The following is a 27,078-nucleotide window of genomic DNA, read 5'->3' on the forward strand; positions in this document are numbered from 1 at the left end:
CGTCCTCCAGAATGCACCGCTGATGTGCAAAAACCAGCAGGTGAAGGACAATGCGCTGAGCCTCACGTTGCGTGTGCTGCTGTCGATTAAATCGTCCCAGATCGATGCCGCCATCGAGTCGCTGGACGATCCGGAACTGTGCGACGTGCTGATGAAGTACATCTACCGCGGGTTCGAAATTCCCTCGGAAGGTTCGAGCGGACACCTGCTGACCTGGCACGAGAAAGTGTTCGCCAAGGGAGGAGTAGGAAGCATCGTCCGGGTGCTGTCGGATAGTGCACGCGCATAAGTCTGTTCCATTCACTCTACGAGTGATTGGAAATCAGCAATCGTACCAGAGAGAGAGCAAAGTCATTTTTCATCTTTTTGAAAGTTATTTCTTCCTTTTAGATAGCTGCTGCACAGTTTTAGCATTTTGTTTATGAAAGTATTTCTTTTTGCCGTACAGTTTTTCCTCGATTGTACATCCGACATCCGCATAAAGGAGAGAGAGGCGCGGCGGTTGTGATTGTGGTTTATTTTGAATTTGTTAAATAAATAGGCGATATATCGAAAACAGGAGAACAAAGATTATGAAATTAAGGGAAAAATGATGCATTATAGATGACACAAACTTAAGAACCGATTAAATGTAATCTAAAGGGAAAATTAGATGTCCCTTTTGCCAGCATGGGATCGAGCATCTTTTATTTCTCAATTCAATTTCATTTAAATCATTCACTACTAGCGGAGATTGAGGAAGGAAAAACGAATGTTGAATATCATGTTTTATATTATTCGGTTCCTGTTTTTAGGGCTTGCCTTCACAGGGGGACACAGTGTCACGCGCGATTTTTACTGTCTTTTGGTGTCTTCCACCAGTAACTTTCCTACAGCATCTATTTAAACAGCAGAAATGAAATGCACAGTCACAATTAAAAGGCCAACCAGCTATAGCACCCAAACCCACACACACAGTAGTGGCATGAGGACAGTCGAGTACTAAACAGCACGAGACGGAGACAAAAGATTAACCATACAAAAATGCCGTTCTTCTTCGTTCTACTATTTCACCGTCACTACACATTGAGCTAACTAGAATTTTGCAAAACCGTACTGACCACCCCCTTTCCCCGGTATGGTGCGAACAAAAGCGATGAGATTTTCGCAAAATTAACACACAAAACCCACGATTGGAGCGTATTGTATTGCGACCAAGAAGGGGAGCATAATTTAGTGACACATAATTTAGAACTCCAGGATGTTCTGCTGTGTCTAAGGTTCAGATTTTCGAAATCAAGAGAGCGAAATGTTCCGTGCTTACCAAACCGGAAGAATGGAAATGGTCCTAATGACCCTTTTTTAGCTGGAGATGACTGGGGGAATGGAATCGTTTTTTTTTTGTATCTGTACACCCTTCCAAACTTGGCCCTAGGTAGCATCCGGATGGTGTGTTTGGACTAGTAAAAGCATTTCCGCCATACGTTCGCAGATTTGCAGCACATTTTGCGCCGCGTTCGCTTTCCATTCTTCTATGCTGCAATGTAATCGGAAGGCGGATAGATTGGTAGTGTAATATCGAGTACAGTTTGACAATAGAGAGGGAAATGGGGAGATGGAAAAACAGCACGATAAGGAAACACGATATTTTTTAAAGGTAGTGTCGCCCCTTCGCTACGTTATCTAAACGCTTTAGAGGGCGTGCGCGCGCGCGCGTTTGTCTACAGAATAATGCTCGAAAAATCAAACGGCGTGTTTTATAACATTAAAGATTACGCACACGCGCTGCTTCCTGTTCTTCCTTCTTTGCCCCGTTTTTGACGGTGTGTACTTGCGTACTCTTCTGTGTCCTTCCATTGCGTGTCATATAATTTAGCAAATATTGTATAGAATTTAACATTTTTCACGAATGCGTTACGCGACGAATACACTTTCACACACTCTCTCTCTCTTTTATCTTGTCTACTGAAACGGGGTTTTACGGGAAAAGAAGTTACCTATTCCTCCGTCATTTGTATGGCTCGCGCGCGTGTGCAGTGGGCTGTATGTGTGTATAATTTCTAATTTAATCAAAAATGTAATCATCACATCGTAAGATGCTTAGCTACAAACGAAGGTGCAGCGCGTGTTTCCAAGCACAAACACTTTAAGCTATACACACACACATTAATCCTCTCTCTATCTCTTTCTCTTCCACCGAGCGCACACAATGTAGCTTTTAACACACAGTATGGTTTAACGGTATCACTCTCCATTTGTTGTTTTTTTATACCAGCACCGGAAACGCGCATCTTAACGGCCACTTCCGCGTGGTGTGGCGTTGTTTGGTGTATTTGGTGTGCGAGAATAAATAGCATTACTAGAGAACGGCGAGCGCGACCGCGAGACTGCTTACCACATGTGCGTTTCCCGGATCTCGCTAATGATGTGGTTGGCGCGGGTCAGTGCCTACAAAAAAACAAGAACGCGGTTAAACACAACAGTCGTTCCAACGCCGTGTAAGGAATGTTGGCCTTTTTACCTTCAACATGTCGCTTGCCTCCTTGCGCCGGATCGAGATGTGATCGGACTCGTTCAGCAGCTCGTTCGCCGAGTCGGACTTGTACAGATGCGTGACCAGCTCCGACTGCAGGTTGTCCTTGACGAAGTTGACTAAGAAATGCATGATGGCCTTCGGTACGGAGTCTTGGATCGATTTCCGCACGATATAGAAGTACGATTTGATCAAGCGTTCTGGAAAAAGGGGGAGGTTGGGAGGGAGGCATAAAAAACAACAAAGCACGTTAATGCACGGCAATTGAAGAAATATGCTTTCTAATCTCGTCATAACAACGAGATCAAACCACACTACTACGCTCGCTATCCAAGCAACCCGCTGGACCGTGTTAAAGTGAAACAAGCTTTAAGCCACACACTGTGCACATACAAACTAGTGATGGGAAAAAATAGCTTCGGCTTCGGAATTGGTTCCGGAATCGGAATCGGGTCCGGATTTGGTTCCGGAATCGACACCGGAATGGGAATTGGCTTCCAGATCGATAACGTCCTCGGAACGGAGTCGGTTTCGGCATCTCCATAAGAATAGACGTTTGGGTACAATGATGCTACGTGTTGATAGTAGCAAAGAATCAAAATTTACTTTTAAAACAACCCATTCTCTTGGAGATTCTCGGACTGATTTCGGTTATGAAACTTCTTATTTCAATTCAAGAACTGATTCCCATTCCGGAGCTAATTCCATTTCTGGAGTCAATCCTGATTCCGTTACCAGAGCAAATTGCGATTTCCAGGTCGATTCCCATTCCGGACCCGATTCCGGAGTCGACTCCGGAATTGAAGCCAACTGCGGAATCGGCTCCGAAATCAACTCCGGAATTGAAGCCAACTGCGGAATCTTCTCCGAAATCAACTCCGGAATCGCTTCCGGAATCGACTCCGGAATCGACTCCGGAATCGATTCCAGCATCGGATTAGGCTCCGGAATCGGCTTCCGAATCGGCACCGGAGTCATCTCCGGAATAGGCTCCGAAATCAACTCCGGAATCGCTTCCGGAATCGACTCCGGAATCGATTCCAGCATCGGAATCAGCTCCGGAATCGTCTCCGTAATCGACTACGGAATCGTCTTTGGAATCGACTACGGAATCGTCTTTGGAATCGACTCAGAAATCGGCTTCGGAATCGGCTCCGGAATCGCCTCCGGAATCGACTCCAGTCGGCGGTAGAATCGGCTTCAGAAACGGCTCCGGAATCGACTCCGTAATCGACTGCAGAATCGACTCCGGAATTAATTCAAAACACGGAATCGGAATCGGGTAGTTCCGATTCCGAGCTCCCACCTCTAATATAAACATGTTTTCTGCTGTTAAAACCGTGAGCACACACCGTGATAAAACAGAAAATGTAAAACATCGCCCCTATCTTCGCCCCGCACTTACCGATGACGTCACAATCCTTCTGCTCCTTATCGGTCAGCTTGCGCGACGAATGGTTCATCGGCACGTCGGGCAGCAGGTTGACCGGCTTGGTCGGGCTCAGCACACCGTGCGTCGGCGTATTGCTCGCCGTACTGTTGCCACTTTCGCTGCCTGGCGCCCCAATCATGGCCTCCATGTTCGGTGGCAAAATGCTACCCAACCAACCACCCGGTTGCTCGGACACGTGATTTTGCTGCTGCTGCTGTTGCTGCTGCTGCTGTTGCTGTGCATCGTGATTTAAGTTCAGCATGCCCGTCTTATCCACCAGCGCCAGCTGCCGGTTCGACCCCGGCCGCCGGCTCGGCGGATTGCCCGTCTGGTGGATGGCCCACTGGTCCTGCGAGTCGGTCTTGATCAGGCTCGGCACCAGCGCCGCATCCTTGTGAAAGTCCGGATGCTTCGTGTTGATGTACGCCAGCTCGATCTGCACCAGGTTCTCGACCATGCAGTTGGTGGTGGGCAGCCGGCGGCGCAGCAGCTGCGTCACCACGTCCACAATCTTCTCGTGCAGCTTCGGGAAGCGCAGCATCTCCTGCTGCACCTCCGTGCCGCAGTGCTGGATGATCCGCTGCATCTCCTCGTGGATCAGCTCCACGCAGCGCAGGGACGGATCCTCCAGGCGGCGTATCTGCCGCTTCACCAGCAGCTCGAAGCTTACCTCCGGCACGAACAGGGCCGGCCGCGGCCCGGTCGCATTCCGGATCGCCGTCAGTATGTCCATCTTGGTCAGCCCCGTCAGCGGGTGGATCGAGTCGAGCGTTTTGCCGAACGTTTCGTGGAAAATGTAGCAAATCCGCGCACCGCCGCACAGCTCTGTCGTCTCGATGTTGCGCGACGTGCCCTCGATCGTGGAGCAGTAGGCGGACGCAAACTTGGTAATGATCTGCAGCAGGCACTGGCTCTTGTCCGTCACGTCCTCGCCGTACGAGTTCAGCAGCGACTGGAACTGGGACGCCATCACGTTGACGCGCGTCTTCAGATCCGGCAGACAGTCGCGGATGTGATGCATCAGCAGCCGGTTGAGCGTTTTGGCCAGGTACGGGGTGCCGTTGCGCGTCGCCAGCGTCGGGTACTTGCGCTGCAGGTAAGCGGCCTCGTCCCGCAGCTGGTCGTCGATCGTCTTCTTGTCCATGATGTCCTGCTGGGAGCGATTCATCACGCCAATGATGCCCAGCTTCACCGGGATGACCCGCCCGCACAGGATGTCGATCGCGTCCGTGCCAGCGTCCATCAGGTCGAGCTTGGTCAGCACCGCCAGCGTGCGGCGCCCGTCCGGATCGACGTCCTTCGCCATCTTGAGCGCCTCGCTCGTCGCCATGTCGGTGTTGGCCGCCGTCACCGCCAGTATGATCGAGTTCGGGTTCTCGATGTACTTCAGCACCAGATCCTTGATCTGTGCCTCGATGTCTTCCGGCTGGTCGCCGACCGGCACCTTCGTAATGCCCGGCAGGTCGACCAGCGTCAGGTTGACCACCTTCGTCGAGTAAATCTTCAGATTGATCGGCTCCGGACAGATGCCCTTGTTGGCGCCCGCCATCCGGTCCGTCTCATTCTCAATCTCCGACCGGATCTCGTCAAAGTCGGTAAACACCTTGTTTTTGATGTGCAGAAAACGGCCCCACTCCTCCACCGCCACCGTACCATGCTCGGCCGAGCGGTGCTCGCGGTCATCCAGGGGCGTGTAGACGAGCTGCAGGACGAGCGGACGGCGCGTCACGATGCCGGTACCACGCGGCAGAAACGTTCGCCCGACCAAACTCTCTATGACCGAACTTTTGCCCGAGCTCTGTGTTGAGGGCAGAAAAAGGGGGAATGGGAGAGAGAGAGAGACATAAAAATGAAAAAGAGAGAGAGAAAAAATGATGACGGTCAGTGTTTGCTTTGACTCGGTCGGAATTATTCATCGACCAAAATAATAGACGAGTGAGCGAGGCAAGCGGTGAAAATGGTTTCCAAATTTTGCTCGTTACATAATTTCTCCAATCAGTTGTTCGATATGCAACCAAAAAAACATGCCCGTGATAATGCATAAACATGTCCTTCTGTCCTCGCCAGTTGGAAACCAAAGACAGCGCTCCAATGCCACATTACGCCCCTCAAAAACCCCTTACCTGACTGCCGAGGACGACAATCTGTGGCAGCTGGATGGCATCCGAGCCGACGGTGTTGAACACATCCTGCAGCTTGTTGACCACCGGAATGAGGGCTTCCATCGCTATTTCCCCGCTGGTACGGTCGCGGTTTGTTTGCTGTTACCCTTTCGCTGTTGCCCTAAAACGCACACACGCACGCACGCACACGCTCCCCTTCCGTCTGTTTCACACGCACCTCGCTCACTGTGCGGAAGCGTTTGTACCGTTCGCGACCGTACGACCGTTTTTGCAGCCGATGGTGAATGGTGAAGCAAAAGGTGCAAAGTTTTTATCACACACCTCCGTCGTTGTGCGTTCGCGTCGAGCTGAAAATTGGCGATATGTCTTTGGCTCACGCTCCCCCCTCCTTTTTTCCTTTTCTACCGTTGCTTCAAATGCGCACTGATGGATGAACGATAAGTTGCGATGAAGCCGCGTCTACACGATGCGCCGTTTTTGAATTGGCGGTTAAACGTGCAAAGCAAATTGGATTTTTTTTTGTTAATTAGTAACGTCACATGGCGACTGACAGTTTAGGTTTGTTTTGCTGGATATATAACTACAAAAACTAAAATCATGCTGATGTTCTTAATAATTTAAATTATTACTTAAAAAGCCACTACAGCGTCTTTTCAATCCTTTGGCACCATTGCTATCTTACTGCCACTGTTGTGATTTTGTTGTATGACGTTCACAGGGACGTTCTATTGGAACCAACATGGCATTTGACGAATTAAATTTTCTTGATAAGTTACTTTATTGTAAAACCTTGAAACACACACATCGGACTAATTTCTTATCACGAGTAAACATTCCGACATCGGAATTATTGTTTTTTTTTAAGAATTATAGGAAACCCAAGTGCCACAGATTAAGCTTAAACGACTGGAAAATCAAATATCAATAGAAAAAACGAAATCTCCATAGCATCATTGGTTTTTGCTCAATAGATGGCGTATTACAACTCATCATTATATTCTAGTTCTAGCGATGCATAAATTCAATGCGAAACCATACAACAGTACAGAGGGAGTGTGAAAGCTCTCCTCCAAGCGAAGAAGCCTTACTGGTTGAGTATTCCACCAACAGATGGCGCCACCAGCATTTTACTATTTTTAGAATGCACGATTCGTTTGCCGTCTGCTAAACGAAGTCTTTATATATTCCGTTTAGGTTGAAAGCTTGAGTCGTTTAGAACCCTTTAGTGGTCGTTTAGTGGATTTGTGGCACTTGGGTTGTTTACCTTGCACATCGGTTTGTTGCTATGAAGCGTAACCTAACGGATATTTCACCTGTCAAATAGTTTATTTCGCTTTATATTTCACCTCATACCTCACACCTCATATAATTTGCCTGAAACCCTCGAAATTCGATTTACGCTAATATTCAAGATACGCTATTGCCTTTTAATATCGGGGAATACCTGTACGCTGTTGTGTGGACCCGGCTTAATACGGACGTCACACGAAGCGTAAACTTTGGCGTAAACTGAATTTCAGTCATACAACCTTATAATCTTTTGACAGGAAGTTTACGCTCTCCCATACAAATCAAGCGTAAACTTTTTGAGTTTACGCCTCGTGTGACGTCCGTATAACCGTATTAATACACGATGCGCAATCTCAGATTGCGCATACATTCGTTTTATCAAAACATAAGTCATTTCGCGTAGCCAACCCTGAGCTATAAACGTCATTTCCATACATTTTCAGATTGCGCCAAGATTGCGCATAAATTTTCAAGATTATATGTCCGAGATATATAAATATTTTTTGACAGATAAATACAAAGTGTATGAATATCTGTTGGAATTAGAATAATTATTTTCGAACATAAATTTGAATTGCATAAAACAAAGCGTTAGGAAACTAAGATTAGGTTATAAACTACTCGACGTTAGAAACTGCTCGATCTACACGAATTATGAACTGCATGAAATATTATATACAAAAAAGGACAAACGAATATACAGTTGCAAACCGACCAGCGATAAAGGTGTACACTTTCCTATTCAAATTTCCTCCAAATATCACAGCCAGCCCCTTTTCGTGAATATATTTCACAATATCAGGTGGTCTCGTCCCATACAAATTGACAACTAATTTCGGAATCAAAAAAAGCTCTTTTTGACAGAATGGGTGAAATGAATTTCCATAGGAACGTTTCGCTTTGTTTTTAGCAACACATTCGTAGTACACATTGGTGTCCTCATCGACGGCATTATTTTGATCCAAAAATGGATTTTAATTAGTTCAGATTTGGTTTAGCTTACAATAACAAATATTTTGAGTGCTTTTTAAGGTATTTCAGTGCAAATAACGAAGATTCTAAAGGCCGGGCTACATTGATCGTAGTCGCACGTATAATTTCGATTTTCACTAGCGCATCTGGCGGCGGCTGCCCGAAGCATTTTGCCAAACAATTTGGGGATGCTCCAGAAAATACGTTATTTTTCCATGTTTTCACTTTAACTGGACTGGGAAAGCTTTGTTACTGATACATAAATATGTTGTGCAAGTATTTCAGCCGTTTTCGCAACGAAAAACGGTGAAAAAACTAATTAATTTTGAGATCCGGCACGACCATTCCCCCGACGACCAAAAAAAGCTTCCACCAGCCGCCACCAGATGCGCTAGTGAAAATCAAAATTACGCTTGCGAGTACGATCAATGTAGCCCGGCCTTAAGATTGTTTGTGTATTAGGCAAGTCATCAGAAAGCTTGTTTGGGGAAATGTTTTCACCCATGCTGTCAAAAAGTGACGTTCAACTTTTGCTATAAAAAACAGGCTATGAGACCACCTGATCTTCATACACTTTGGATAAATATATCAAATCGGGCCGTTTGACAGATAAATATATGCGCAATCTGAGATTGCGCATCGTCTATTGCTACGGTAACATTCCAAAACGCATCCGTCTAACCACTGCTCAAAGCAGCCAGCCAAAACCCAAACTTACCGCTCAACTGTCACCTGTCAAAACCATGCCGTGTCCATCAGAGTGACCAGAAATACCGATTTATCTGTATTCCTACCGTTTTTTTATACGCCTACCGATTCACAGATGACCTCCCTAAAACTACCGATTTTCCATTTATCCTACCAAAAATCACAGATATTTGATTTTTCAGTCGTTTAAGCTTAATCTGTGGCGCTTGGGATGCTATTTCAAGGATTGTTAACCACATTTGTTACTTAACGCGCTGATGCACGTTTGTTTGCCTGGCACTTTTTATCCGTTAAAATTTAATGTTCATAATTTATTTATTTATTTATTTATTTATTTATTTATTTAAATCAAAGTTATCGGGCAGTATGCCTAAATAACTTAATGCTTACAGTGTACAAGTTTAAATTATGGCCCTAGAACTAACTTGAATATGCTGACGCAGCTGACTAACGGATTGATTGAAATCTGCTGATAACCCTAACCTATTATACACATCAATCATTTTGAGCAGTGGATCATTGGCACCAAAACCAGTCGATCTAAAAGGGCTTCTTAGTAGCTCTCTACTTCTAAGACCTCTAGAGGGAGTAGAAAAGCAAATAAAATTTAAAATGTCAGGTGCATCAAAATCTCCAATTAATAATTTATGCATGAAAGTTATCTGAGCCGTAGTTCTCCTATGCTGTAAAGTCTCTAAGCCAAATAGTAAACACCGAACATTATACGAAGGACGTGGAATTTGGTTTGACCAGGGAAGACGATGAAACATAACACGTGTGATTTTTTTCTGATTTTTTTCAATTTTATCTATGTATGTGATTTGATGGGGACACCAAACTACACTGGCAAATTCCAGGATGGGACGGACTAGAGAACAGTATAATGTTTTTAAACTGAAAGGATCTTTAAAGTCGGCCGAGACACGTAAGACAAATCCTAACAGTTTAAGAGCTTTAGTGACGATAGTTTGATAATGGCTAGATAAACTAAGCTTACTGTCTAAAATAACTCCTAAGTCCCGAACCTGAGAAAAACGTGGAACGCTGTCTTCATTGATTTTGTAGTTATAAATAATAGGATTTTTTTTCTTTGAGAATGTTATACAACTACATTTGCTAACATTAAGTAACATTTCATTATTAAAACACCATGCAGGAAAATAGTTTAACGAGTCTTGTAACATTTCACAGTCGTCAGAATATTTAACAGGTAGGAACATTTTTAGATCGTCAGCATATAATAACAATTTAACATGAGGAATAGCAAACACGACATCGTTAATAAATATAATAAATAGTAAAGGTCCTAATATACTCCCTTGAGGAACACCAGATAAATTATGGAATGTGGCAGATAAACTAGTTCCTATCTTAACGTTAATGCAACGATCAGTTAAATAACTTCTTAACCACTCAACAACATTTGTGTGAACACCATACTTTGATAATTTAGATAGCAATAGAAAGTGGTTGACCTTGTCAAAAGCAGCGCAGAAGTCAGTATAAATGACGTCAACCTGTAAGCCCTTGTCAATATAGGAGTGGCAAAAGTTAAGTAAGTATATTAGATTGGTCTCAATCGATCGTTTCGGCATAAAGCCATGTTGAACATTAGAAATTAATGGTGAAAAGGCTTGGAGCATATGACGAGACATTATCTTTTCAAACAGTTTACTGCACGCACATAACATAGAAATTCCTCTATAATTGCACACTTCTAATAAGTAGAAAATGTCAGTTGCGTGGATTCCGAAAATTTCTCGTCAAAGAAAGTCATTTAAATTTGAATTTGAATCTCGCTGTCGGCGGTTAAAGCTTACCCGACAGACAAAGAGAATGAAATTTTCAGGCGAGGGGAAGGTAGAAACACACGGTGGGGGTCCGGCCCAAGATCGGATCCGAAGTCCGTTGTTTTGGGCTAATAATTAATGAATGGCGGATGGAGCGCTACCACAGGGAGAATGCGCTCTCTTGCTCATTCTTCTTCTTCATTTGGCACAACAGTCGCTGCCGGTCAAGGCCTGCCTGTACCCACTAGTGAAGTGGGCTTGGCTTTCAGTGACTTATTGGTACCATAGCAGGATAGTCAGTCCTACCTATGGGGGTCGGTCTATTCGGGGCTTGAACCCACGACAGGCATGTTATTAAGTCGTTCGAGTTGACGACTGTACCACCAGACCGACGCTCTCTTGCATGCCTTTAAAATACACGAGGCGCTCTCACTGAAAAGAACGCTCGATCGCGCTGTTTCATTGTATTTTCCTCATACCCCTTCCTTTCCGTTTCTTCCCGAACAAGATGCACTAGTGCGAGCGAGACACCGATACCACCATGCCGCTAGGAGAAAACCAAACTGAGCGCGCAGGCTGAAAGTGAACGCACACATTCACACATGTGTAATTGTGTGAGTGCAAAAACTGTGTGGAAACCAAAACACGCTCGCGGCTCTGCGTAATTCCGTGTATTTCCAACCGTCTCCCCCTGCTTCTACATGCCCCTCGTCTGAAAGTCGCATACTTTTTCATTCTCTTTGCTAGTAGGATAATCATTAAAATAATTGATTAAATTTAAATTGTTGCGTTCTGAACAGTGCTCCTGCCAAAATCTGCCAATATAATCTGGCCACACTGGTCCGCAGGTCAGGCGAGCTTTTTGGCGGCCACCGTCGCAAAACCGTCGCAAAACGTCAAAACCGGCGTCGCATGTACTGCAAACCGACGTCGCCAGCGAGCGAAACTCGCAACGATTTCGAGGCGCTGGCGACGGTCGTTTTTGACGTTTTGCGACGGTTATTGACCTTTCGAGGGAGCTTTTGCCCTGCGGTCCAGTGTGGCCAGATTATATTGGCAGATTTCGGCAGGAGCACTGTTGAGAACGCAACCATTTAACCGTCTTGTGTACGACCAAAAAACTTTACGTAATCGTACTACCACCTACCCGGGTAGGCCATACAATTTGTATGGAAGAATGATGTTTTTTGTGATTAAAAGAGTATATCTTTTGAATTTGTAGTAAGATTTGAATGTAAACTGTCTTATAGGTTCATAATAATGTTTTATAACATATCGTTGTAAAATTAGAATTTTAAAAATCCTATCAATATTTTTTTTAATCAAAAATGTGCAGTAACTCCAACACCCCAACCGGCCTTGCTGCATGTTTTAAGTGGATGCTTATGTCTTTTCCTTTTCTTTCAAATGTTGAATTACAATTGTGTACAGTTAAATTTTTTTGCATGATGTGTAACAATATTTTGAAATTAACACTGAAATCATCTCTTTTAAAATGATACCAACCACTACAAGCAAACGAAATAGAATTGGCTGAAAGTTAACACACACATTCATACTTTTGTCATAGTGTTACTGCCGAATAGGAATGGGTGTTTTGGAGTGCACCAATGGCACCCACGGCTCCAGAGCCAGATCTACACCAACAGCTCCAGAGCCGGATCCGCACCAACAGCTCCGGAGCCGGCTCCGTACCAACAGCCCGGAGCCGGCGGCGAATCAATGGCTCCAGAGCCGGCGATGAATCAACGGCTCCGGACCAACGGCTCTGGACTAGTTTTATGTTTAGAACTTTTGCACTTAATTATTTTATTACACTCATACAACATACAAAATAAATAAGATACACAATACACAATACACTTCAAAATAACAAGTGCGGTGGCCGCGCCGCACCGAGCGCCCCTGCCGAGAGCTCCTGCTCGATCGGCTCGCGAACACACTCTAACTGTGCGCTCGGCACACACTAAGCCTTGCGCTGGTTAGTGTGTGCGACAGTGTGCGTGACACACTGTCGTCCCCCTGGACGTTGACCGGTGGCAGCGCAACTGCCACGGCAAGTCCAGGGGTCGGCACGGCTGCCCACAACAAATAGAGACGGCATTGTATGATAGCGTATAAAACGAATCTATCATCTCGTAAGTGTAGAATATAACACCCGATGTGATTGTGTGATTGTTGAACAATGTTCAAAACTTATCGATTTTTTTTTATAGATTCCTTTCAACATTATTTACTCAGCTAATTATGGATATTCCTGTTTTAAAAAAATATTTAAAATGATTGTTTTGGTGCAATCTGTAAAAACCGGCTCCGGAGCCGTGAACGTGGAGTAGTTGGTGCGGAGCCGGCTCCGGAGCAGCTGAAGCGGAGTCAGCTTCGGAGCCGTGGGTGCAGAGCCGGCTCCGTTGGATTGGAGTGGAGGAGGTTCCTAAGTTGTCTGGAGACGGTCGGAACCAGTTTTTAATAAAACAGATTTTTGTGTTTCGGACTGGTGCACAATTGAGGATACTAAAGGACACACGCGGCTCTTCTGTATCAATCACTATATTCTAATATAAATAATATACAGTAGAACGTCGATTATCCGGGGGCGGATTAACCGGCGGGCGGCTTACCCAGCGCTCTAGCACCAATCGAACACGACATCGAACATGAAAAATGTATGGTATTTGACATGTTTGTCTTGTTTGTTTGTTTGTGTCTGACAGTCCACCTCCATATGATTATATGGGTTTGTTTGGGTCGGATGTCGTGTTCGATTGCTGCTAGAGCGCCGCCTTAACCGTGCGCATAAATGTGACAGCTGTTCAAACGTACATTGAACATTCGATGCGATAGTCAAGTGGGCAACCAGTTTTTTGTGCAGCTCTGTAGTGTCTAGTGGTGTTTTCGAAATTTATTTTTGTTCATGAACAGTTGTTCATGAACAACAACCTATAGTTATTGATTAAAATAATATTCTACTAACGATTTATCGATTGATTCAAGGTGAATTAATCATAAAACTAGTTGATTATTTAATTTTTATATGAATTTGACATTTCTTAGACCATTATCCGCGCAAATCGATTAACCGGCAAACGCCCGGTCCCGAGCTGCCCGGATAATCGACGTTCCACTGTATATGCTACAAGACTGTTGTGTGTGTCGGGTCGCAGCCTATGATCGAGTGCGAACCCTCGGTAGCCCGATCGCTCCCGAAGCCCTTAACGGCCATTCGGACGTCGGATGCTGTCAGTTCCACAACAGCATCGAGTCGCGGTTACACTGGACTGTTTCTGTACACAACACAGATGAGTATATTTTATAGATCGTCAACATATATGTTTATACAACAAGCAAAACAATTGAAAAATGTATGTAACTTTTGAAAGAAACGTAAGTAAAACTTAGAAAAAGACTATTCATCCACTTAAAACATGCGGCAAGGCCGGTTGGGATGTTGGAGTTAGGCTCGTGTCTGTGCTCCATCGGATGCGATTTTATCGGAAGGCCTGTCAGAATTTGATATGAGATTTGACAAATAACGTCGGACGTGCGATTTAGTCGTACGACGGAATCAAAATTTTTTGATTTCGTCGGACGCTGCATCCGATTTTATCTGTCAAACTAAATGTGTGGTGTTTTGTAGGAACAATCTCAACTTAATTTCATAATCGTTTTATTATTAAAATCATCCCAATAATCGCAATATTATACGAAAAAGCGTTTGACAGCACGTGCGATACAATCGCATGCGATGGAGCACAGACACGTGCCTTACTGCACATTTTTGATTAAAAAAAATATTGATAGGATTTTTAAAATTCTAATTTTACAACGATATGTTATAAAACATTATTATGAACTTATAAGACAGTTTACATTCAAATCTTACTACAAATTCAAAAGATATACTCTTTTAATCACAAAAAACATCATTCTTCCATACAAATTGTATGGCCTACCCGGGTAGGTGGTAGTACGATTACGTAAAGTTTTTTGGTCGTACACAAGACGGTTAAATGGTTGCGTTCTCAACAGTGCTCCTGCCGAAATCTGCCAATATAATCTGGCCACACTGGACCGCAGGGCAAAAGCTCCCTCGAAAGGTCAATAACCGTCGCAAAACGTCAAAAACGACCGTCGCCAGCGCCTCGAAATCGTTGCGAGTTTCGCTCGCTGGCGACGTCGGTTTGCAGTACATGCGACGCCGGTTTTGACGTTTTGCGACGGTTTTGCGACGGTGGCCGCCAAAAGCTCGCCTGCCCTGTGGGCAAAGTGACCAGAAATACCGATGTATATATATTTGGGTTTCAAGGAAAAAATCTCAATTTTTTGTAATCATTGAACGATGAAACTCAGCCAAACAATCAAATCAATCTAAATAATCCAGCGAAAATCAAATTACAGCATGTACGATAAAATCGTATGAATGGAGCACTGCAGTGGCGGTCGCGTTGAGCCCCAAGAAAAAGAACTTGCCACCACTGAGAAAAAAGAATGAGCATCTTAGTTATTCTTTGGTTTAGAATTCCTAGTACCATTTTCAGATCAACACTTCAGAAAGACCTTCATTTGTGTAACCGCTGAACCAAATCTAATCCATATCCTAAGTAAAGGATGCATATTCTTTTGATATGGAACTTTAATTTTGCGCATTAGTCCCCCCCCCCCCCCCCCCCATCACGCTTAACACTTCTTTTGCTTTCACTTCTTTCAACTCGAGTTAAGTTTCGAGTTTTAACCTACCGAAAACTACCGATAAAATTTTGATGCGCCTACCGAAAACCGCCAAAATAATCTGGCCACACTGGTGTCCATGCCACACGCATTTGTTCGAAACAAAACTCGCGACGGCATTCTCAGCACCACGCCGGTTCGCGCTTTTGTTTTTGAAATACAAAGTGTGTTTATAAAAGCTGGCGTGTGTTTCGCAGGAGCATCAAGCTTGCCTTCTGTACCGGTTGCGTACAATCTGTTCTAATTAGTGCGATAGCGAAATAGAGCGTAATCCCGCTCGGCCCTTCGATAGCTATTTGGAGGGAACCCAACTTAACCTACCTCTTGCAGCACGCGTTCATTTTTATCAACATTGAGTAGTTGGTGTTGTGCTTGTTTGTGTGTGTGTAAAGCGGCAGTTTTGTTGAAATCTCAGGCAGCAAAATGAGGAAACGTTCGCTTTCGGTTGCGTTCGCCCGCGCGCCCTCGGTTGAGGAAATGACGAAAAAGTTCGAAGGAGGTAACGATTTCTTCTATAACACACGCACACACACACACATCGACTAACCGCATCCCGCATTGTTTACAGTATCGTCCGAAGTGGATGAGAGCGATTCGGAGGAAGAGATCGAAGAGATCGCGGACGACGCGCCCAACGCCGGCTGGGGAGTGGCGGACTATCGGAAGCTGTTCGAGCAGCTGCGCACCGTGCTGCCCCGGAAGGACACGAAAAAGTATCAGATCACGCTGAAAAAGATCCCCTGGGAGAAGGTGGTGGTCGAGGGCCACTCCGAGGAGGATGTCAAGCAGACCACCGCACAGCTGGCAGAGAAGGCACGCAAATTTCGTACCCTGACCGAGATTATGGGCGATATGGAGCAGCTGTCGCTGGAGCTGAACTCGGTTGGCAAACCCAAACATCCGCTCTCCGCGTACAATCTCTTTGTGAAGGAAAAGTTCACTGCCTTGAAAGCCAAACATCCCAACGCATCGGCCGTAAGTGAAGCGATAAAAAAATCAAAGGCTTTACAAAGACATTTTTAATTGCAAACCTGCGTTTAATTGCTACTCGTTTACAGCCCGAGATGATGAAAATGCTCAGCCAAGAGTTCGCGATCCTGTCGGAGAAAAAGAAAAAGAAGTACGAAGCCGTGGCCGCCACCGCGAAGGAACAGTACAAGCAGGAGCTGGCACAATTCTAGTTAGTAATCGGAATCCCCCTCCCCTTCCCACACAACTTCTCCTTTCGGAAGACCGTGTTTAATACGGAACATTGTTTTTCGCTACTTTTTCTTTCCATCCCCCCCACCAGCCGCGACAATCCGAATGCAGCGCCGGTAAAGAAAAAGAAGGCCAAAAAAGAATCCACTCCCAGAAAAGCGAAAAAGGCTCGCAAACCCACCGCAATTACGCCGTTCGGGCTGTTCCGGGACGAGAAGCAGGGCGAGATGGACGAAATTACCGGCCTGGCGTTGCGCAAGCTCTGGGATGAGCTGGACGTGCAGCAGAAGGTCAAGTACATCCAGCGGGCATTCCAGAGCCAGTCGGACCAGACCGGCACCGCCAAGCTGAAGCTGACGAAGGAGGAGCAGTCCATGCTGCAGGTGGCGGCCGGCAAGCCGGAACCCATCCCGCGGAGCGTGTCCGACTACTACCTGAAGCGCTACACCGAGCACGATCCGTCGATGTCGTTGGCGGCCTGGCGCAAGGACAAGCTGGCCGAGTACAGATCGCTGCCCAAGGTGCGCAAGCTGCAGCTCGAGATCGAGTACCGGCACGCGAAGCAGGAGTACGTCACCAAGTACCAGGAGTACATCACCAACCTGGAGGACGAGACCGCGCGGCAAGCGGAAATCGAGCAGCTGCGCACGTTCATCAAGTCCAAGCTGGACAAGGAGGAAAAGCAGCAGCTCGATAACCGGCCGTTCCAGTCGCTGGTGGATTCGACCGAGGTGTACGACGTGACGCGACCGATCGCGGAATCGACGATCATTAGCGTGCCGAAGGAGATCAAGAAGGAGAAGAAAAACAAAGCGTCCAAGAAGAATGGCGGCGATGGGGCCGCACTGGCAGCAGCATCGCCGGCACCGGCAGCAACAGCAGCTGCAGCAGCAGCAGACCTGGGCAGCCCGATTCCGAAACCGATTAAATCGATCCTGAAAAGCCCGACCCCAAAACGGGCCCACCAGGAGGTGGTTGCGGACGAAGCCGCCGTACCGTCGCCGAAGAAGAAGAAAAAGGTGTCCGTTGCGGGCAGCGAATCGGATAGGTAAGGGCGACCAGCTTGTGCGGGTTTAGCGGCGCGGGAATGGTTGTGTAATGTGAGGTTTTCTTCCCTTTTTTATAGCAACACGGAAAAGCAAGCAACCAACAGCAGTTCCAAGGTCAGCAGTGCAGCAGTGGACTCAAACGGACGAACCGGAAAAAGGAAAGAGCCACCACGTCCGCCAAAGTAAGTGTCAGGGGGGCAGGCATAAACGCAGTCGCACACACTGGCGGGTAATGGGCCACGATGGCAGTACTACTTATTTGCAACCATTTCCTCGAAATTTCAGAAACCTGCTGGAGTACTACCGACAGTTCCACTACCTCGGCAAGGATGAGAAGTGCGAGGAGTCGTTCCGGAACCTTTCCACCCACCGGAAGGAAACGTTGAAGGCGGAAATGCGCGCAGCAAAGCAGAAGTACTTCAAGGACCTGCAGAAGTACCTCAAAACGGTACCGAAGGAGGGCCTCACAAAGTATCTCGCGAAAATGGAAAGGGAGAAGGCGGAGGCTCGTTTGGATGCTACAAGCGACGAGGAATCGGCATCAGCCGCCCCAGTAGCCAAAAAGATCCCCAAGGAGGAACCCAACGACAGCGACAGCGACAGCGATGAGGAGGAGGAAGAGGAGACGACGGCAACGACGGCAACGACGGCCACGACGGGTACGAATGGCAACAATGATGATGATGATGACGACGACGACGATGACGATGATGATAGTAGCGATGAGTAATGGTGGTAGTAGGTGTATATGGAATTATGCTCCCGTTTCGGAAGATCCCCTTGGTGTCCCCGTTCCGTTGTGTGGAATGGGTGCCCTGTCGTTCGAGGATTTCCTTCCTTATTTTTACGTCCTTCTTTTTTATAATGGATTTTTTCGTTGCGTGTATATAAGCAAACAGTTAAGCAGTTAAATGCAACATGAAGCCGGGAGTTCCAGCTTGAAATAACGCCATTATAAACCAATCCTTCCCTCGCTTAGAGGTGAAGCAAATAGAGACATTTGTGTTTGACTTACGAAACGCATCACACAGAAAACAAACTGAAAAGAGAACCAACAACAGGACGCTTATGGCAAGGAAGATACCAGAATTCTTCTCCCTTTCTAATAGGAAAAGCTCGCCTAACCCGCGGCACACACAAAAAGGGGAGAATATATAGCGCAATCACGGGTAGCGGCAGAGCTCAAAAGCTCAACAAAAGACTTGGGGCAAGCCAAATACTAGGTACAACCTGCGGGTCCACTCCGCATTGTCGTTGAATCCTAACACAAAAACACGTGTTTTATTTGTAGCATCTAGTAGTGTTGTTCTAATGAAAGTGACGTGTGCCTCCTTTGATGAAGTTACTTGACTGCATTGAAATGCGTATTTTTTTCTTTTCGTTTCGGTTGTGTTGCAAATTCAAAAATTTATCTTACTTAAACGAATAAAAGTGAAAAAAAATGAATTCCAAAAAATGGGTACATCAATCGTTACTGATTCAAACCCGTCCACCGTCATCCGAACGGGCAGATTAAAATTGCATCCTAAAACCCTACCTGTTGCAATGCACTTTCGTCAAGGTTGGACTGTCAAAAACGTCAAAGTCATCGTCAGTGTGAAAGTGTATGTGTGCTTGTGTGGGATCGTCCATCATTCTGCTGTATTCGGTGCTGTGCGTTCGAGGCGAACGGCCATCAATTCGTGTTTGTCCAAACAGTTCAACAAAAAGGAGGATCTGCTTCAAGATGCAATCTCTGCGCAAAACTACCACCTGGATGATTCCCAGCGGAATGAGGTACGTTTCTTAAAGCTCCATTACATTGATATTTTCCGTTGTGCGTTGTGCGCCTACTTTGGGAATTGAAATGGTATTCAACCAAATGGTTGCCACGACCGTTTCTTACCCTAATTTCTTATCTTCGGAACACACGGAGGGTGCAATTGCTTATCATTTTGGGAGTGCGGTGCAAGCACGATATGTCGATAGAGTGATTTCGATGTTAATGCCCAATGTGCGTTTTGCCTTCCAGAATCGCTCGCATGAGCGCCGGCGAGATGGGCAGCGGTGCTGGCAAGGGAGGCGGTGGCGGTGGATCGATCCGTGAAGCCGGCGGTTCCTTCGGCAAGATGGAGGTTGCCCACGAGGAGGAGTATTTCTACAAGCAGGTAAGTCGATAATTTGGCTTGCATGGCTGCATCAATTAGTAACTCTCTCTTTCTCACTCTCCTCTCCCCCGTCTATTGTAGCGCCAGGAGCAGCTGGCCAAGCTGAAGCAGAAAGCCATCAACCAGGAAGACTTCCACTCGGAATCGATCAAACACCACGAAGAGGCGATCGCACGCCACAAGAAAGCGATCGAGCAGCTGAAGAAGTAAATCAAGCTTCACTCGTTTGGAGCGCGATCGAGAGTGATATCATCACGCATCACACATATCATGATCGTACCATGATGAGTACTTAACACGTTTGTGCGGCGTCTGTGTCTTGTATGTGCATTTGTTTGCATGGTAAAGGAAGGTGAACATGTTTGTAGTATTATCCCCCAACCAATGCCTTTGTACTCTCCTGTCCCCCCAAGAACGTAGTGGTGATGGTTTTCAGATGACAGTTTGTTAGAATAAATTAGAGAGTTCAATCATCATTTTAATTGCCCCGTGTTTGGTGCGTTCTGTTTAAATTGCATTCGTTTATGCAACATTTTGTATCGGGAAAGAAAGCGAAAAGCGATTGAAGCAGAATTCTATTTTTAACCTTTCTAGCGTTTACTGATATCACATTGCATTATTAAAATTGTCACTCACTCAATGTGAAATACGCAGCTGCTTTCGTTTGTAGTTGAAGCGCAGAGAAAACAAATTTTACAGATATACCTACGTCATCTGTGTTTACCAGCTAATGAAGCGGTAGAGCTATAAATATAATCCGTTCCGTCGGTAATGCACCGTTGCAGTACAATTGGCTCATGGTATGACGCTTTTATTATACAAAATTATCTTGGAAATTATCACTTTTTATTTTCAGCATGTTTTCTCTACTATTCCCTTAGGAGTTCAGTTCTTAAGCAAAAGGAAGTTATTTTGAAAATTATTATATCTAAATGCACTATTTGGTAGTGTTTCTCCTTGTTGTAATTAATGGTTCTAGACAAGGGAGATTATTAAAGTAGGTTTTTTTTTCTCTAGAATCCTGCAACCATAAGTGCTATATATAGTGAAAGGTGCATGTAGCAGAAGCCTACCAAGGGATTGAGCAGGCGGCAGAGAACCTCGGATTGCAGATAAACGAGGCAAAGACCAAACTGATGGTGGCAACATCAGCGGACCTACCAATAAATAATCCGAATCTACGTAGGCGTGATGTACAGATAGGTGAACGCACTTTTGAAGTCGTCCCAGAATTCACCTATCTGGGGTCAAAGGTCAGCAACGACAACAGTATGGAAGCTGAGTTGCGCGCAAGGATGCTGGCTGCCAACCGGTCATTCTACAGGCTGAAAAACCAGTTCACCTCAAAGAACCTGTCGCGACGGACGAAGCTGGGACTATATAGTACCTATATAGTTCCAGTACTCACATACGCCTCTGAGGCATGGACACTGTCCAAATCTGACGAAACCCTGTTAGCTGCGTTCGAGAGGAAGATGCTCAGAAGGATACTTGGCCCCGTATGTGTGGAAGGACAATGGAGGAGCCGCTATAATGACGAGCTATACGAGATGTACGGCGACCTCACTGTCGTACAGCGTATTAAGCTCGCCAGGCTCCGGTGGGCTGGCCATGTTGTACGCATGGAAACGGACGACCCAGCCCGTAAAGTCTTTTTAGGCCGTCCACAAGGACAGAGGAGGCGTGGTAGGCCCAAATTGAGGTGGCAAGATGGCGTGGAGGCGTCCGCCATTAAGGCCGGGATAACGAACTGGCAGACGAAGGCGCGAGACCGTGAGCGATTTCAAACACTCCTGAGGCAGGCCAAGACCGCAAAGCGGTTGTAGCGCCAGATAAGTAAGTAAGTAAGTATAGTGAAAGGTAAATGGAACTATTTTAATTATTTTCTTGTATTATTTTTTTAGTCCATTTCCATTCTTTGCTTTGGAAAACCCACACCTGCTGCACGTGTTCTTACGTTATTATGTAGGTAGTCTAAACATCCTGTATTTTGTTTTTTTTTTTTTTTGTTAGCGTTAATTGAAATATTTATTCTTGATAATTTGTACGGTTATGCCTATTTATGATGAACATAACTATTTTCACCAATACAATGGTTAGGTTGAAAAAAAAGGCAAGAAACGTGTTAAAACAGCGACCAGACCAGTCAATTGATGTGTTTATAAGACAGAATCATTCCGTTTAAAATTTGGGCGATTTTGAAGAACATGATTGACTATTTTTCTATTTGTCTATTAGATTAACCTTACTATTTTCTTTTTTCTTCTTTTGGCACAACACACCGACCGTTTTCGGCCAAGGCTTGCGCCTATAACCACCAGTGGGCTTTGGCTTTCAGTGACTTGCAGGGTTTTCCAAGGATTCTCATAGTTGTGGCACACTTCCTTGAATCTTTCTTATGGTAAGTGAACTTTATATGATGGAAATTGGACTCCATGGTACCCTTTTTGGACAGGTTTCTTGGAAATTCCTATTTGATATGTACAACACGGGTGCTAACTTGTTACATTAAGTTCGTTTCACTTTAGAAAGAGTCAATAAAGTGCTCCACAGCTATGAGAACTCCTGGAAAACCCTGTATTGATTTTACCCGTTGCAGGATAGTCAAAAGACCTACTTGTATGGGGGTACGATCCAATCGGGGCTTGAACTCACCACGCAAACGTGGCTAGGTCGTTCGAGTTGATGATTGTACCACGAGACCAGATCCTAACTGGCTCTAAAAGAATAAAATATAATGCTCTCGTTCCAAACCCATACTTGAGCTTTAAGTTTTAAATCGTTTAAACCGTAAAGTTATGTACGAAAGTAAAGTAGATGCGAAAAACATGCAGGCCCAAGCATTAATTGCGTTAAATATTTGTTCAAGAATCTCTAGCTCCCAATTTCAAGCTTTATTTCTTGTAGCAACCTATCAGAAGGAACCAACTTTGCATATGTGATTGATTAAAGAAGCGAAATTTCCAGAGCTTAAATCCCAGTCATTAGTAAGCTTACAGAAAAACGTTCTCAAAGCAACTTCAACTGCTTGTAGTAAATCAGATGTTAGAAGAGCTGTGTGGCCCATCCTATGAATTGAATGGAATCATAGCAGAATGATTTGTATGGCCTAATTGTTGTTCACTTAGTAAGTTAACAAACAAACAAAATATGTTAAACCAACATATAGCATCGTCCAACATAGTGTCCCATAAAAAAAAAGGTAAACCCTTTCTTCCTGCTCAGCACAACAATTATTTCATTAAGCATGTTTTGGAGAACATTCCCCACCTTCCCTAGCAAACATCATATTTAGCACTACCTTTAAAAGCGCCTAGCCCAAAAAGCACCGAAAAGCACGTGTGTGTGTGTCCTGACATTGAATTAATTACCGCTCCGCCAAACAAAAACGGCGACCAAAATGTGTCCTCCTCAGGGAGCCGACGAGCCAGGTTGCAACGCTAACGAGCTAACTCCCGAAAGCTACATCCGACGCATTCGATAACATCTGGGAGTTTTTGTCTTCTCTGTTTCGAACCTCATCATTACCCAGTGTGACAATTGTTGTCCCTCTCCGGAACCCGGTCGTGTTCGAAATGGAACTGGCATTAATTAAACGGAAGGTTCGGCAAATTAAATCCCTCACGTTTGGTGTGCTGCGCCTGTGTAGGGCATCAACATCACTCCTGCTGTGCCAATTTCGCCAGCCAACCAGCAGCAGCTTTTGTTTGAATGTTTTTGAATAAATAGAAGGTTTTACACTTTAAGATACCTTATCACAACGTCCCGTGCGGTTGATATGTGTTGCTTCCTTTGCATACTTTAATACAGAAAAAAAATCGGCATCAATATGCGTAATGCGAGTCCTCGAAACTGTGCCTCCATAACTGCGGACGATCTGCATTTGCAAGCACCACATGACCGATGTACGAGATATGTAGAACTTTGGCTAGAGAAGGGAATGCCCAGTCCCCGTGTCTTTGCAAAAGATGGAACGATGATTGAAAGAAGTAGTGAGCCAGAAGAAACAGAAAGGGAAGAACAAGTTAAGGGGATAAAATGTCCCCCTTTTACCCGTACGCCCCTCCCCCGGAAGGCCTTCGAAACGGCTAGCTGGGCTGGGACTAGATGGGGAACTGTCCTTAGAACTACTTTTCCGCTTTATCCTTCGGCAGGGACATTTGAGCATGTTGTGGTGGGATGGGAATGGGACGAAATTATGTCAAGTATGTGATGGTATTTAAATAATGTCCCTGCTGCTTACCACACCGTAGCAAAGTGGAAACGTTACTAGTGTACGCTAGAAGTATTAGCCAAAGGACTGCGATATTGTTTAAGTGTATTAAAACGAAGATTTGCGTCGCTCTCCCCTCTAATAACACACGTTCGATATTGTAATTAATTGTAAATCTTTGCCACCACCACCACCACAGCTAAACTTGTTCCATGTAAAACAAATTAAGTAATCAAAACTGGATCGTGTGTGACACATTAAGCTGATGGCAAACGGGGGAAGCTATGCTAAAGGAGAAGGGTCCGCATCGAACGCGCACCATTTGCGTATGCAACGCGTAAAGATGGGCCCTTGCGTTACTCGCTAGGGGTGCGCTTTTTATTCCTATTTATTACTTTATTATTTCTACTCCCTCTTTCCCTCTCTCTCTCCCTCTTTCTCTCTCCCACAGACACACACACGTGCTTGGTGGAGGTATTAAATTTACCGAAAGACGAGAAGATCCTACCTTTTTTTTGTTGTTGCTCTGTTGAGTCCACCTTCTACGTATTCCGATGTGTGCGCTGCACATGACACTCTTGTGGTCGTGGCACGTGCCACACTAGGTCTCTGCTAGCCGGTCCGTTTTATTGGACATAATCGAACGTGACCAGGCATTCGTGGTGTGTGCTTCTCAGTTTTCAAGACCATCCGAGAACACCAGGCGGGATTACAATTTAACGGACCAATCAATTAATGCTGGAAGACCTTTGGGGGAGAAAATCAAAATCAATATTAGTGATGCCGATTTTAGTGTCAACAAGGATGTGCTTAACTTTCATGATTAAGCTGTTTGATGCACTCACCTTCTTGTCGAACGATAATTTTATAATTTACATCCTCCTTTTTCGTGTAGCTGTAATATTTACAATATTTACTCTTTTGGCCCGAATTTCCTTCTTCCGTCCTCAATGCAACACGTTATTGCATGTCTGGCTCGGTTCTGTCTGTCTGTCTGTCTGTATCTACCATCATTATTTAATAAAGCATTAGAGTGCCAAAAAAATAACGGCATCACCCCACTCATCCCCGAAACTCTCCGAATGTGATTAAATTGACGGATGGTCTACCGGCGGCGTCCCTTCGGAAATGTAAATTTCCCAGACAGCCCCCATATAAACCGGTGTGTGTGTGTACCTACGTGCTGTCGGTCCTCGAGGTAGGGTGGCGCACCCGCGTTCGTGCGGCGTATGGCGGTGAAGTGCAATAAACGCACACAGGCACACGCGTACCCAGATAGGGGCACCTCCTGTGTGACCAAAATTACGTCATAATTGTCCTAAAAAGGCCGCACGTGGTGACCCTTATAATTTTATCCACCCAGACACGGGACGGCAGGGTAAGGTTTGGAGGTTCCTCCTGTGATTTCACGCACGATAAGAAAGGACATTATTCACATGATTTCGCTTATCTGTTAGGTTTTGTAATATAGCTTTACTTACCTTTAGGGGAGAGGTATCTTATTTTACGTTTATTTTCTACCTTAAAGCACCTTGCTGCTCTGGCTCGTTCCACGTGACACAGTGAAAGGATAGTTCGCCTACTCCAATTCCTTTTGACAGATGAAATCATCTTCATCCCAGCGCCTACCTGGAATTCGATTTATCGCCTACCATTCATCTCGTGCACACGTTTTCCCCCAAAACAAACCAAATAGACGAACAAAACAAAACAAAAAAAAAGGTTTGCAAAAGAAAACACGCGTGGAAAACACAACTTGGGCCCGGGTACGGGTACAGTAAATCTGACACTATTTCGACGCGTGACCTAATTCGATGAAACACGAAACAGGATAGATGAAGCAATAACACACACAGAAAAAAGGAAACCACACACGCACGGAGAGAAGCACCCCCTTTTGAGGAACGGTGAAAAATCGGAACGGCCTAGGAATGTTTCGCACCATGCCCACCACCGCATTGTGTGCCTGCAGGACACTCCGTCACATCCACTTTGCGATGAATCAATTGGCACAGGCTCGGTAACTGTAAATGGGACTTCGTTTTGATTATCCTTTTACAACAATTCGGTTTCTCGGCCCTAATCAAATCGAGGTTTGTCGCGCCACCCTTATCGGTATGATCGATTGGTGGTGATGGTGGTGGTATCATTAGAAGGGTTGTCCTTTTTGCCCGCCCAAATACGTACATAAAACCTCACCCCTTGCTTTTTTGTGCTGTGGCCTCTCCCCCGTGCTCGTAATTCGATCTCGATTGTAATTTAATCGTAAATTTATTACAATCGATCGGGCTATCGGGGGAACTCGTGTTTCGTGCCATTTCCTCCCAATCTCTGTTTGTATGATTGGAGTAGGCGAAATAGAAGGGTGTAGCACTTATTAAAAAGAGCCTCCACCAGGGTCCCAAGCCAAGCCACTAGCGCGCGTCCCAGCCGTTCGTTTATTGACGTTGTGCTTTAATTTTATTTTCTCTCTATTCATCGTTCCAACCCACTAGGAAGCCTCCCGCCAATTAAGTCCACGCCCACGTGTGAGTGTCTGACAGTCGCAACAACCACAAAAAAACTCCGAGAAAACAGGGCGCTTGCGGTCCCAAAAGGATGGCCTATCGCGCTTTGCCGGAACAATGACGGTGGCTAGACTTGCCTGATGAATGGACAAAACGGGCCACACGGCACTCGAGTTCGTTGACCAGCCAGCGTTCGGTATGTATGTGTGTGTGTGTGCACAAGGATCAGGATTACCCTTTGGGATACAAAAACTGGAAGAAACTCTTTTAAAAAAACGGTGTACCGTTTGTCTCATTGTGCCATAATTTCGTACGGCGGCTGAGGTTTCGAGGAAGACGGAGAGTGACTTCCGGCGGTGTCCCGGGACAGCACCATCTTCGAACGGGAAGTGGCAATTCATTGCACAAGA

General features: G+C 45.4%; 4 protein-coding genes across 6 annotated transcripts in view; 3 read left to right on the forward strand and 1 right to left on the reverse strand.

Annotated features, from left to right (window-relative positions):
* Positions 1-558, forward strand: part of LOC120956013 (actin-related protein 2/3 complex subunit 5-C) — a 1,030-nt gene extending 472 nt beyond the window's left edge. For all 3 annotated transcript variants that reach the window (XM_049609423.1, XM_049609422.1, XM_049609424.1), the window contains exon 3: positions 1-558. This exon is cut by the window's left edge and continues 28 nt beyond it. In XM_049609423.1, coding sequence (XP_049465380.1) covers positions 1-289 — 289 coding nt within the window. In that variant the 3' untranslated portion in view covers positions 290-558.
* A 196-nt stretch (positions 559-754) lies between these two features.
* LOC120956012 (dynamin-1-like protein) lies at positions 755-6,464 on the reverse strand. Its single transcript, XM_040377349.2, has 4 exons — positions 6,068-6,464; positions 3,918-5,742; positions 2,501-2,712; positions 755-2,427 (listed from the first exon to the last, which is right to left on the reverse strand). The coding sequence occupies exons 1-4, from the start codon at positions 6,167-6,169 to the stop codon at positions 2,371-2,373; spliced, it is 2,196 nt and encodes a 731-aa protein (XP_040233283.2). The 5' UTR covers positions 6,170-6,464; the 3' UTR covers positions 755-2,370.
* Positions 6,465-15,620: 9,156 nt separating this feature from the next.
* On the forward strand, positions 15,621-18,796 carry LOC120957363 (nucleolar transcription factor 1-like). Its single transcript, XM_040379542.2, has 6 exons — positions 15,621-16,051; positions 16,121-16,527; positions 16,611-16,732; positions 16,844-17,800; positions 17,879-17,983; positions 18,087-18,796. Exons 1-6 carry the CDS (start codon positions 15,976-15,978, stop codon positions 18,529-18,531), a joined length of 2,112 nt encoding a protein of 703 aa, XP_040235476.2. The 5' UTR covers positions 15,621-15,975; the 3' UTR covers positions 18,532-18,796.
* Positions 18,797-19,410: 614 nt separating this feature from the next.
* LOC120957364 (ATPase inhibitor mai-2, mitochondrial-like) lies at positions 19,411-20,430 on the forward strand. The gene is made up of 3 exons (XM_040379543.2): positions 19,411-19,577; positions 19,813-19,948; positions 20,030-20,430. Exons 1-3 carry the CDS (start codon positions 19,528-19,530, stop codon positions 20,156-20,158), a joined length of 315 nt encoding a protein of 104 aa, XP_040235477.2. The 5' UTR covers positions 19,411-19,527; the 3' UTR covers positions 20,159-20,430.
* The last annotated feature ends 6,648 nt before the right edge of the window (positions 20,431-27,078 follow it).

Source organism: Anopheles coluzzii, chromosome 3 (genome assembly GCF_943734685.1).
Source record: "Anopheles coluzzii chromosome 3, AcolN3, whole genome shotgun sequence".
Lineage (NCBI taxonomy): Eukaryota > Metazoa > Arthropoda > Insecta > Diptera > Culicidae > Anopheles > Anopheles coluzzii.

Bases quoted from the DNA above. Each gene is read 5' to 3' on its own strand.
- LOC120956012 (XM_040377349.2), bottom strand. From the start codon at position 6,169: ATGGAAGCCCTCATTCCGGTGGTCAACAAGCTGCAGGATGTGTTCAAC. The intron at 2,713-3,917 runs GTAAGTGCGGGG...CCCTTTTTCCAG, and splicing joins GAAGGATTGTGACGTCATCG to AACGCTTGATCAAATCGTAC. The intron at 2,428-2,500 runs GTAAAAAGGCCA...GTTTTTTTGTAG, and splicing joins AGGCAAGCGACATGTTGAAG to GCACTGACCCGCGCCAACCA.
- LOC120957363 (XM_040379542.2), top strand. From the start codon at position 15,976: ATGAGGAAACGTTCGCTTTCGGTTGCGTTCGCCCGCGCGCCCTCGGTT. The intron at 16,733-16,843 runs GTTAGTAATCGG...CCCCCCCACCAG, and splicing joins CAGGAGCTGGCACAATTCTA to CCGCGACAATCCGAATGCAG. The intron at 17,801-17,878 runs GTAAGGGCGACC...CCTTTTTTATAG, and splicing joins GCGGGCAGCGAATCGGATAG to CAACACGGAAAAGCAAGCAA.
- LOC120957364 (XM_040379543.2), top strand. From the start codon at position 19,528: ATGCAATCTCTGCGCAAAACTACCACCTGGATGATTCCCAGCGGAATG. The intron at 19,578-19,812 runs GTACGTTTCTTA...TTTGCCTTCCAG, and splicing joins ATGATTCCCAGCGGAATGAG to AATCGCTCGCATGAGCGCCG. The intron at 19,949-20,029 runs GTAAGTCGATAA...CGTCTATTGTAG, and splicing joins AGGAGTATTTCTACAAGCAG to CGCCAGGAGCAGCTGGCCAA.